Source organism: Diplotaxodon limnothrissa, linkage group LG4 (genome assembly GCF_057381915.1).
Source record: "Diplotaxodon limnothrissa isolate DT_005_m linkage group LG4, D_limnothrissa_male_GT1.1, whole genome shotgun sequence".
NCBI lineage: Eukaryota > Metazoa > Chordata > Actinopteri > Cichliformes > Cichlidae > Diplotaxodon > Diplotaxodon limnothrissa.
The window spans coordinates 9,783,462-9,796,293 of NC_140599.1; the positions used below are offsets into that span (position 1 = coordinate 9,783,462).

Genomic DNA, 12,832 nt, shown 5'->3' on the forward strand with positions numbered 1-12,832 from the left:
TTCCAGACTCAATGCTTCAGAAGACTTGTTTCTGTAAAAGCTTAAAAGCTTTCATCCTGAGAAAAGGGAAAAAAAAATAAGCTCACATTTCATTCCTTTGTATTTTGCTTGTTAACATTTTTTTTTTTTTTTTTTTTTTTAAAATGACACAATGTTAACCGTCTTGCTGATAAAAATAAATAAATAAATTTCAAAGGCTAAATGCCTCCAGTTGTCTGTCACTTGTTTTCTTGCCCTGTACTACTTATTTGTACTATTTAGTTATAGAAGCAAAACCTCCAGAGACACTCGTTTCCATTAAGCGACAAAAATCAAGTTGCACTTGTGTAATACTCTTTATTTCGTTGCTTACACACCAGTGTTTGGACCTGTGGAGGAAAAAAAAATGTTAATGTAGTCATTTCACGTAATAAATGAGAAACACTGAGCACTTTATTAGGAACACTGGGTAGCTGTGTGAAACCTGACCAGGTGGTTTCTGTGAATGGAAACTCCAGTAATATGAGCTCCAAGGATAATTTATGTAGCTACATTACTGATCACACCATGCTTTACAACTTTAAGTTTATCGCAGAATGACAGCGGAGCAGGAAATCATGCCACCCTCCACTTTTTGTATTTAACCTCTTTTATATTTAAAAAAAAAAAAAACCAAAAAAAAACAAACTGGTAAGGCTTCTGGCTTTGGTGTAATGTCTCAGAATTGTACTTTTGGCTCGTTTAACCACCAAATAACCAGCGCAACGACCCATCTGGGTATTGTTACTGCATGTGGTTTGCAACAACAATGGCAGCAAGGTCACAAACCCCTCACGGATCAAACAGAAAACTTTGCAATGTGTTAGAACAGGAAGTACATAATGTGCAAGTCTGCATCATTGTGATTTCAGCAGACTAGAATCTGAAAGCATTTCCCATCCTCTTAGTTTTTTTGGATATTAACTAAGGGTTTGAGAAAAATATTACATTTAAAATGGGGCGATCGTGGCTCAAGAGTTTGGAGTTCGCCTTGTAATCGGAAGTTGCCTACTGGTGGTGGTCAGAGGGCCCGGTGGCGCCAGTGTCCGGCAGCCTCGCCTCTGTCAGTGCGCCCCAGGGTGGCTGTGGCTACAATGTAGCTTGCCATCACCAGTGCGTGAATGGGTGTGTGAATGGGTGGATGACTGGATGTGTAAAGTGCTTTGGGGTCCTTAGGGACTAGTAAAGCGCTATATAAATACAGGCCATTTACCATTAAAAATGACAGATTTCTGCCATTTCCCCCCCACTTTGTTATGTTTTCACAGAGTGAAAAATGATTTGATACACAAACTTAGGCAACATCAGTAATCGGCTGTAAACCCTCTGGCGTCAACGACTGCTGAAGCTCAAGGAAACTGACAAAAAAAAAACCAAAAAAACTTAAGAATTTTTACATTTGGCTTCAGATGCTTTCAGGTCCTGTTTGTTTTTGAAACTTTCTGCCTCAGGTAGTGAAAAGTGTTGAGACCAACTTCCCCGTTTAGGCACATTCTTTTATTTACCGGGTTCACGTGTTTAGTTATCGCCCATCAGTACCCAGCGGTGCCTTGGCCTTTGTAGTTTAAGAAGTGCCGTTCAGGTTGAGCATTAGACTGAATCTCAATGGAACGTCGAGTTCCTTTAGCGCTACATATACACAGTCATGCTACAACACGGCCTCCACCACACTGAACAAGTGATTCTTTAGAGCTCGTTCTTTGCTTCAAGTTCATCATTCTTTCCAAAGAAGGCGTTTATTTAGATGCGATGAGCTAAGTCTCACCTGGCCCCTCTGTTTTTGACTATTACCACATTACACAACGTAAATGTCAACTTGCGTCATCATGTTCTGAGGTTTTCCTGCACATTTGTTAGCAAATTTTCAACCACTGAATCCTTATCGCTTCATCGTCTACTTGGGTGACGTATAGAATGAAAAGTTAGAAAACCTTGTTTATCTAGAAGTCTGCAGATATCAGATTTTATTAACGAGTGTTTAAATTAAAACAATTTTCAGTCAGGAATCAAAACTTTTCAAAATTGGAACAAGTATTTTTATACTTTTAAATGAACAAGCTGCCCAGTGTTTCATTTCTCTTTATGGTCTTACCTTTGAGGCATCTTAGGGTGCAGTCATCAGAGCACAATTCTGTCAGGCACAAGAAGTGGATCTGAGTGAGGAGGGAAAGAAAAACCAAAAACAATAGCATTACTACCCAAGTTCACTTATCTGCACTGGGCCTGAACATGAATGTAACTTATACACAAACAGCTGTTTACTTGTGTACATCTTAGGTGTGAAATACCTCTGGGTCTTCTCGGAGGGAGCCCCCTTTAGTCATGTGTGGTGGAAGAGAGAGGAAGCTGTAAATTGCGATCTTCCGGACCTGCAAGTCTGAGGTCGGAAGCATCTGCAAAACCCCCAGGCTGCTGCAGCTGAACGACATAACAGTGACATGCCTTTACAACCAAAGACTGACCAACAACTGGCATTAAAGAAGCCCCCTTCTTTAATGTTGGAGATTTGTGGCTGCAAGGTTGCCTTCACACAGAGTCAGCAGTAATTTTGGCAAGACAACGCAAATCTTCATTAAAAAGATCATGGCGGCTTTAAAATCAAAGCAGTACAAACATCCACACACTGTGTTACTAAGTAATGCCCACCTGACTGAGTTTGAATTGTGGAAAGTGGAATTTGTGACACGAGGCTTTAGTAAAAATCCACCAATCATTTCCTCCAAGATGGTTAAGATTTTTGTTTTGTTTTTTCTTTGCATATTTTGCGGGTTTCACGCAGCTTTCAGGAACAGGTTTTAACCTCATACTCATCTACTTGCAGAGGCATGACTGGCATCTATTAGTGCACTAATTGATTAGCAAGCTTTGCAAAGTCAATGGCATTTCTTAAATTGCTGGCACAGCTATCAAATTTACAATTAAAATGGCCGTTTATACTGTTAAACACGTGTCCTTTAACATGAACAACCACAGAGAAACTGTTTTGCAATTAACTAGAAAATTAGTACTTACTAATACAACTACAGTTTCATGCAGTGTGTCCATATCCCCGAGCACACTAAACCACTGATCATGTTAAATGGTTACTGGGGCAGCCAGCAATATGAACAACAAGACCATCTGTGAGGACGTCATTTTCCTCCTTGTATAAACATACCCATCATAAACAAGAATCCCACTGGGATATGGAGCGTCAGTGTAAGCCAGGCAGGAGTGAACCAGCAGCACAAGTGTGGACTCTGAGGGGTCCTTCAGGCTAACCTCCACATAAACTGTTCTGCCCTGCAAGAGGCTGAGAGGGAGGTGAGCTTCAGGGTGGTAGCTGGTGAAAGACTCATCTGCAGGGAAAAAGAAAAACGCTTTAATAAAGTGTTTAAGAATACTCTGCCTACTGGCTCCACGCTATGATCTGGTGCTTGAACAGAACACAGATGTTAAAGAAAAATTACCTTCGGCAATTCTCAGTTGCACAGTGACAGCGGCTGGTGTTGGCTGTGAGAGAGGAAGAGGAGGCTGTTCATCCATCACATGAAACTTCACTTCACCTGGAGAATCTGCTGAGGAACTACATCCCACCATAAACCTGTGGAGGGAAGGAGACTGACGCATACGAATTTTTTTGAAACAATACACATTTGAAAAGCAGCTGTTGATCAAAGCACTGCTTAAAGAACAAAAACAAAATGAAAGAGAACATAATGGAAACAAGAACAAGCTGAGGATGAAGCCTTGATGGTGCACTTGTGAGATTAGAAAGCCTTTTACAAGATCCTGGTATCTTATTTACCTAAAGGCAGCTGGTTTGGTGTCAAACTGTGCGCCACACAAGAAGCAAGTGACTATGTAAATACAGAAGCCGTGGAAAAACATTTACCACCACAGAGAAAATACAGAATGGCCACTGTGCAGTGGGCCAGGTACATAATTCAGTTGTGAAGATCTAATATTTATGAGATTTTGATGAGTGTCATAACAGCTGGGGGAGGCATCTTTTCTGAGCAGCTGAGACTAAGTCATTTTCATCTTTCACTTCCTATTGAACCAATCGACAGCTGAGAGTTTTAAATAGGGATGAGAAATGATATAAAACGAGGTACTTCTCTTTCATGTTGCAATTTGTCATTAAAGGAAATATAGTTAAAAAAAAATATCAATGTGTTGGAATCAGCACCCTCCATCTGTCAGCTGAAAGTGAACAGTTTAAAGATTGGACGATTGTCATGGCATCAAAAATGGTGGACATGGATTAAAGCTGAAAACACTTTGCCTCCATGTTGGACACCTGTGGACAAATAGCAAGTACTTTTTTTTTTTTTTTTTTTTTAATTTCCCCACAAAACACTGGTTAAGATTGAGCACATTTGCTCAAACTGTTGACAAACCACAGAACAATGACTTTGCTTTTCCTCACTTCCTGTTATAAATCACCAAAAAGTAAAAAATATTTCCCAAACAAAAAAGGTAAACTTTCGTACAAGTAGGAAAAACTTGATTCATTTCGATAATTGTAGCTCATGAAAGTCAAAGTCCAGATAGAATCCAGCATAGCATTATCAAGGTATTTCAAGTTACTATTCAAACAGTTTAAATATTGTATCCTTGTCCAAGCACACAAGCAGGGTCATGTTGAGGTCAAATCAGAAGTCTGACAACCTTCAGACAAACGGGAGTATAAACCACAGAAGGATTTTGCAGAAACGGCGAATATTTAAGAGAAAACAATCTTTCCTGCTACAGCTGAATGCTTAAAGCTAAGTACTACAAGGCTGCTGGCAATTGTTACAAAAGCAAGTTTCCTGTAAACAGCAGTGACATACCTTAAAGGAGAACTTTCATGTGCAGAATTGCCGTTTTGGTAAGGATGTAAACCTCGAACTTCCAAAAGATGAACCACCGTCTCGCCAAGCATCTATCAAAAAAAAAAAATTTTATTTTTTTATATATATATATATATATATATATATATATATATATATATATATATATATATATATATATATATATATATATATATAAAAAGTTTTAATTTATTCTGCAACAGTGGCGTGTGTTTGTCCATTTTTCCTTCTTTTTGGGGGGGTGGGGGGGTCTACATGATGTGATAACATAGGAATGTGCCTTACATGTTTGTTTACTCCGCAGCCATCCAGAGGTACAATGTAGATGTCAAGATCAGGGGTCAACCTCTGCAGCGTGCAGGAAGCATTAATGTCCTCAGGGGAATGAGCCGGAGGGGCAACTGTGGGCTGTACTACAGAGTCAGGCACCGCAAAGACGCAGTACTGTCCCACTGTACAGCCTGCCGACACACATACAGAGTGGGAAATAATTATTGGATCCCCTGCTAACTACAAGAAACATTGTGCCGCTGTGCTTGCAAACAAGGATCTCACCACCAAGCACCAAGTCATGTTTTGCTTGGGGATCAAATACTTATTTAAGGCTTCAAGCCTGAGAGTCGTTGCATTAGTCATTTGCTTTCCCCCTTTACAGTCGTCATCCTTTTAGACAAGTGTTTACAAGCTTTGTATTGTGTGAGACTTACCCTTCACAGTGTTTGAACAGCAGCCTAAAGAGTTACTGCAATCAGTATCTGACACAGATCCAAGGCCGCAGGGTGAGGCGGAGGGCGTGTACGTGTGGGCCTCGAGGTAATCTGAGAGGAAAGCAAACAAAACAAGGAGAACTTCTTATGGATGACTCAGCAGCATGAGATGGAAAATATGCAATACAGGTGTGTAATTACAGCCACAACATTAGGCCGAGGGTTTCCTGCCCCCTTGTGGTGGTGATCTGAAGTCAAAACACTGGTTTTCTGTTTAAGCACAACATTTCAGTGCAGTCAAACTAAAACTGTAAGACCAAACATTTAAACTGCAAGGCATTCAAGCTTGATAAACCCTTAAATGTGATCATTTACCTCTCACTTTGTCTAGATTCTCTTTCGCATCTTCATCAGGTTTCTCAGATTGCTCATTATGGTGCTGCTGAGTAATATAATGTGAATATAAACTATGGAAAGGATTGTGCAGTGGCAGAGGGATGTTAAAATATCCTGCCATCATGCCATAGTCAAAGTCTGAGGGAAGCTGAGATTTAGCAGATTTGTTTTCAGAGTTTATGCTGCCTGTAGGATGGAGCTCGTTGCCTTCGGGCACTTTAGATGGGTAGTATAGATAATAGAAAGGACTATGCATCCAGTTATGAAAACCATACACTGATTGTGCAGGTGGAGTCAGATGTTGAGCCGGAGCAGAAGGTGCTTGAAGAAGATGGGGTGAAGCTGGAGAAACTTGGTTTCCAGGTCTGTAATACATCTGAGAGTAATGATAATAAGGGTGGTAGTAGTACTGGTAAGGATTTAGTTGATTGACGAATGATTGAGTGTGAGGAGGGCGTTGTTGAGGCTCAAGTCTATGATGGGGACCTTGTGAGACTGGAGGCAGCACTGCAGGAGACACCGATGCAGAGCGACTTGCATCATTGTGCTCCAAATGTACTTTAGCAGACAAATTAGGATGTTTGATCTGCTCTGTGCTATATTTTTCAAAGTTCTTGTGTGCTTTTATGTAGGCATTCATGTTGTGCTCATTTACTGGAAGAATTTGTGAAGGAGGAAGTGGTGAGGAATTCGACAAGTTTGTTTCTCCAGGCATGTCGGGATGTGATGGAACCAGTCTTTCAGCCTCAACCCTTGAAATATGTGGAAAGTAATAGTAGTAAAGATATGGGTTTAGAAGGTGAGGAGCATGAGTTTCAAGGGTTTTGTCAACCAATTTAGCATTTTCCGGTTGGGCGTAGGGATAAAAGGTAGTCTCTGACACAGGTGGAGGGAACTGGTCCGAGGTGACTTTCCTGATGCTCTTAGACTGTTCAACATTGGGGGCCAAAGCTGAAAATTCATGTTTACGCAAGTGAGCTGAAGAGATTTCGTGAGAAACATCCAGACCTGAATCAGGGTTTTGAGGTTTGCCAGAAAGGGGGATTTTGGGGTGATGGTAGTAGTGGTAGTATGGATTGAAATCGTGTCTCAGAGGCTGGAAATGCGGCGCTTCGAGCTGAGCTGGAAAGCCTGTAGGTGTGACACTGTGCTTCTCAGAGAACGCCAAAAAAGGAGTTTCTTGATTTTTTCTTCTTTCTGGGTTCTCCCGACGTAAATCTTCCATTTCTTCAACGAGTGACGGAGGACTGTCATACGGCTCCCAGAAAGGCATCTGGTAGACGTAGTAGGGTTGATAATCTGGCTGGAAATCAACAGGAGGGTGAAGCTGAGAGCTAGAAGTCGGCTCAGGAGTCAAAGATGCTGGAGTAGGAGAATCATATGAAGCATGTACTTTAGGACTGGCATAATTATGGTGATATGTAGGGTGAGGATAGTACGGTGGAGCCAGGTAGAAAGGAGGGGCCCATGGAAAAGGCTCCTGAGCCCCTAACATAGGTTCTTCTGCCCCCCTGGTTAGATGAGCTGGGCTGTTGACCAGAGGCTGAGTGTTAACGGAGAGCTCTTCAGGAGAAGACATAGGGCAGGCAAGTGTGAAGATTTCCTTGCCTATCTGGAGAGGAAGTATATATTCTCCATCCTGGAGGAGGAAAAACAAAAACATTAAAAGACCACAGGAAATGACAATATGCACATGTAGTAATCATCAGATACGATGATTATGCTGGAGAACCAGATGGGCTAAAGAGTCTTGTCTAGTCTGTCTTGTGTATAGTATGCTCTGAAGTTCACCTTTTCTGTGATGCCACATGTAATAAACGGAGCAGCAATTACAGTATCTGCATCTTGCTTAGCCAAAGTGTAGCCACACTGCTCAGCCAACAGAGCTAGAGGGGTCCAATCTCCTCTCACTGCAGACAGAAGAGAAATAAAAGTTCATATTTGATTCAACATATGAGGGCAAAAGGCTAAACTATTATCTAAATTAAGTTTGATGCCAATAGAAAGAAAGGGGAGCCTACCATTTACTCTCTGCTTCTCCAAAGGAGTCGATTCATGTACTTTGACAGTCATCCCATGTGAAGAGCAGCAGAGGGAGGATAGCCCCACAGTGTGAGGGCTGATCTGAGAGACTGGACAGGACATCTTGACCGGGGTTCCCCTCCATAGCAGGGGCAGCACATAACTGCCATCCTGAATAAAAGCAGAGAGCATTTATACCACCCTTGGCTAAAAACACCCCACCTTAGACCATACATGCTCAGGATTTTAAAAGAAACATTTGCCAGATTCAAAGATTATTTAACGTGAATGTACAACTCATCTGATCAGTCAAAAGGAGGAAGGTTTTACAAAAAACTCAGTTTTTTTTCTAAATAACAACAATTAGCTCAGTTTTGGACATTTTTCATATAATTTGACACTTAAAACTGTATCAATGCAGCCATAAACAAACACACTACATTATTTTTTGTAGTTTTGGCTGTTTTGCCTCTCTGGCTTTAAAAGGGGAAAAAAAAAAAAAAAAAAAAAACATGTGATTGAAGTGTAAACTTTACTAAAAAATTGCATTAACTCCTTAGGAATAACAGTCATTTTTATACACAGTCCAACATTTTTCAGAGGTTCCACATAAACTGCTTAGACTTGGGGACAGCAGAAACTTTACAAGTGGAAAAATCAATAATCTGGTGCAGTGTTAAAAAGAATGACTGCATTGACTGGCTCAGCTGCAACAACGGGCCTGGAAGACCACAGAAGACAACTAAAGTGCATGATGACAGAATTATTTCCATGGTTAAGAAAACCAACTGCACAACATCTAAGCAACTCAAGAACACTCTGGAGGAAGCAGACGGGTCATTGTCAAAGTCTAAAACAAAGAAAAGAGTTTATGACAAGACAAAACCTAGTAATACAAACACAACAACATGGCCACATTAGGCTTTGTCATAAGACATCTAAAGAGCCTGCACAGTTATGCAAAAAACAACCTTTAGACCCATCAAACCAAGAACTCGTACCAGAATGATGGGAAGAGGAAAAATGGCTTGTGATCTGAAGCACGCCACATCATCTGTCAAACACGGTGGAGATAATGTGGCACAAATTTTGTTCAGACAGAAAAAAAATAAAAAAAATCCAACTACCAGGAAATATTTACAGCTTCTTTTGAGAAGAGCAAATATTAATTTAAATGTTTTGTTTTTTTTCAAATCTGGATGCGTGTACCACTGTGCATGCAGCAAAACTGTGGAAGAGTTTGAATGCAGAGTTGAAGCAATGCCAGAACAAAGAAGTTCAAAAAGGAGTTATAAAGATATGATTTTCATGAGAAACAGATGTTGTATTTAAGTGAATGTCTGTTTAGTACGTTTGTTAGTCGTACTTATTCTGATTTTCCTATCAACATTCCAAAACTGGAGGTATTTTGCTTAGATGCGTGAAAGTTATAGAGTTTCATAAAGAAAATGTAAACGATCATTTAAATTTCACATATTTTAATAACAGAATATGTACTCTGTTTAAATCACTTTCTGTGTAATTTTCGAGTTATACTGCTAAACTGATTGGACAGCTCACAGTGCACAACACAGACATCACATCTAGATCGTGTAACTTAATTTACTGTGGTGGCGTCTGAAGGCAAAGTTACAAAAACTGTTTCAAATTTTTTTTTAAGAAACGTAAAAAATTAAAATCTAAGTGTAGCACACAGACACACGCACCTTTTGAATGACATGACAAGCGTAATATGGAACCATCAAACGGAGGTCTCTCCATGTGGTCTGAAGAGTATAACCACACTGTGGTGGTAGCTGGGACAGAGGCACCGATGATTCATTCGCTGGGACACAAATAGACGACACAAAATCTTAATTTTACTAATATTAAGAAACTGTTTGGGTTTCCCAAGAGAAACCTTAAAAAAAAGAAGAAAAAAAAAGAAGAAAAAAAAAAGAAACACTGCAATATAGTGCAAGTATAAAATCCAGGCTACTGGAGCGCATAGACATGCAGAAGGTGTAGCATCACCTCGGTCCAGCAAGAGCTGTGCAGCTCGTCTCCTCCTGACAGTGAGGGTCATGCCGTCCTCCTCACACTCCACCACAGGGAGCAGCCTCTGCCAGCTCTCCACTGTGCTGCTGACCCGGTGACCCCTGAGCCTTGTCTGGCTTCCCAGAGACCGGACTGGTAAACAAAAACAAACCACCTCTGAGAATATGGTGTTAGTGTGAGGATTATACAGAATGTAAAGTGTGTGTGCGTGAGTGAAAGAGGGGGAAATTGGGAGTTTCATGTAGCAAACTAATGGATAAGAAAACTGGACACAAAATGCCTCTTATAGTGAAAAGATTCGTTTTAGTGGTAGAATAGTTTCTAATCATCATGAGGGATTAAAATGTACCAACTACTTTATAAAAATGACTAAAATTATCAAACTGGTTTCGTTAGGGGAGTATTAAAGTAGCAAAGTAAAACGCAAGCACAGTGAGGAGGAGCCTGGGGTCAGGTGAGTTCAGGACAGTGGCTTACCTGAAGCAGAGGACTCTGATTGGTAGTCGAGAGTTGGGACGTTTGGCTCCAGCTGGCCAGCGATGACAAACTTGCCGTAAACTACGTGCTTAATTTTCCCCTCTCTGCAGTCTCCATATGAATAAACCGGCTCGTCCTCGGCTTGCCTGGGGTTGTGACGGTCACTGACACCTGTAGGACCCGAAGAAGACGCCATTTTGGGTCTTAGTCTCTTCTCGGGCTTTTCTTCGGGGCTGCTGCTGGGTTTCTCTTTCCTGCTGTGGAGGTCGTCAGAGTTTAGGAGGTCTTCTGCGCGCCTTGAGCCGAGGTCCAACCGCTCTCCGACGTCAGGGCCGGAGGAATGACTGCTGCTGCTTTCCGTAGTTAAATGACCTTTGCTGTCATCAGGAGGAGAATTCGATTGGAAGGAGGACGCAGTAGGCTCACACCGGCTTACTAGAGGCAAAGCGATTGTTGTGATGGTGTAAATAAGCACAACACCGAAGTATCCTTTATGTTTGAAATGCATTGCCAATACGCGTTTTTGTCTTTGCACCAAAACACTGGGACGGAATGAAGGGCGGCAGTGTTTTTGTAGACTTCCTGTCAACGCACCTGGTCACTTAATTAGCCTTAATTGGCAAAGAGGCACGCGCTCTTACCCGTTACTGTCCCAAGTGTTTATGTTGGCGCTGTTAGCATCCAGCTGCTAATCTAATACCTTTTCCGTCTAGTTATATAGCGTGTGGGATATTATCAATTTAGCATACTACTAGTTAGTCTTATTTATATACTTTCCTTAACACACACAAGATATTTCGTGTTTGTCTTGAGGGTTGTTTTTTTTACTGATTTGGTCACACACTGTGTATAGACATGATTGTGAGTGATGTCTCGGAATAATCTGGGTCTTATTGCCAAAATTAAAATAGCATTGTGTCGCTTCAGCGATCCTAGTTTTGACTGTCACGAATCTTAAATGTGTATTTACGTCTCTGTCCACTAGAGGGCAGCACTGCATTGCACAAAGTCACCGAAGATTTGAAAAGCATTATTTTATGAACCCTACTGAAATCATGTAGACTTACTAATCTGTAAGTCTGGCTAACTGTGTATGTTTCATCTTCTAATACAGTTGAGTAGCTGATTTTTTTCTGGACATGCATTTGCTCAGCTACACATGTGGCTCTGTCTTTCTGATAGATGCCATTTCATCCCTGAAATTCAGATCATTTGACCCCTGCCCTCTTTTTTTGTAAGTCATTTATTTTTATCTGCTGACAGAAAAATTAGTCAGAGGCTAAAAGTAACTCACACTGGAAGAATATTTCCCCACATAACTCCTGCTTTTACTTGCAATGACTCCACTTCCTTTCATTCATTTGCATTTTGCATTTTTTTTTCCAAACTGCGTTCATTTTTAATAACTTGCTGATAAACTCCCTTTGGAGAGACCTGCTCTTGGAAAAGACTGTTTAATGGCTTTGTCAGCAGAGAAAAACTGAACCGATCAACTGAGAAAGACGGTCAGCGATAGTTTGCCACCAACTCCATTCGACAGGCAGTGAGTGTGGAGCTGATATCAGTCATGCCATCAGATTGTGGTTCAGATCAACTGACGCCAGAGAGGGGCTGCGTCCTTACAGCATTATCATCAGTGCTGTGTTTCCGCAGCTACCATGAAGTTTAGAAGAGACTGCAGAGATAATGTTAACAGCTACGCTTCTTAAAGAGGACCCAGAGCTCTGTGTGTGTGTGTGTGTGTGTGTGTGTGTGTGTGTGTGTGTGTGTGTGTGTGTGTGTGTGTGTGTGTGTGTGTGTGTGTGTGTGGTGGCGGCGGCGGTGGGGGGGTGTTGATCAGTTGATGGGCGCGGCAGTGGGATGACTCATATTTGGAGTTGCCTAGCTACAGGCACGAGTTGTTTTCTTTAGAGTCAGAGCATGAGTACAGTGTGCATGTCTGGCTTTCATTGAGATCGCAGGGCTTTGTGTGGGAGGCATAAACGCAGGGGTGACACCGAGCAGGAAGCGGGAGGAGCAGACATCGTCCCAAAGAGAAGAAGAAACCACGCGGGGACAAACTGGAGTTAAATGTAGTAATAAGAGCAAAGGGAAAGAAGGGGGAGGGCTACGAAAGAGCGCCCTGGGTGAGGAAGTGAATCAAGAATGAAAACCCCTAGCCAGTAACCATGGAGACAGTTTGGCTCAGCTAAATATGAGGCATTATCTTTTTTCCCCTTCTTTTTTATTAAATGTAAACGGTAGCTAGGGCACCACAGTCGACACACAAAACGTTCACCGCACACAAAGTTGTTCTGCAGCCTTCAAAAGTGAAGTAGCTCACATCCACTGTAGAAA

General features: G+C 41.5%; 1 protein-coding gene across 1 annotated transcript; it reads right to left on the reverse strand.

Moving 5' to 3' along the window:
- Positions 1-348: 348 nt before the first annotated feature.
- On the reverse strand, positions 349-11,003 carry LOC146633271 (uncharacterized). Its single transcript, XM_085352103.1, has 14 exons — positions 10,496-11,003; positions 9,995-10,150; positions 9,688-9,806; positions 7,981-8,152; positions 7,751-7,869; positions 5,939-7,598; positions 5,564-5,674; positions 5,142-5,317; positions 4,836-4,927; positions 3,468-3,601; positions 3,176-3,356; positions 2,307-2,436; positions 2,111-2,171; positions 349-368 (listed from the first exon to the last, which is right to left on the reverse strand). Exons 1-14 carry the CDS (start codon positions 11,001-11,003, stop codon positions 349-351), a joined length of 3,639 nt encoding a protein of 1,212 aa, XP_085208229.1.
- Between the last annotated feature and the right edge of the window lie 1,829 nt (positions 11,004-12,832).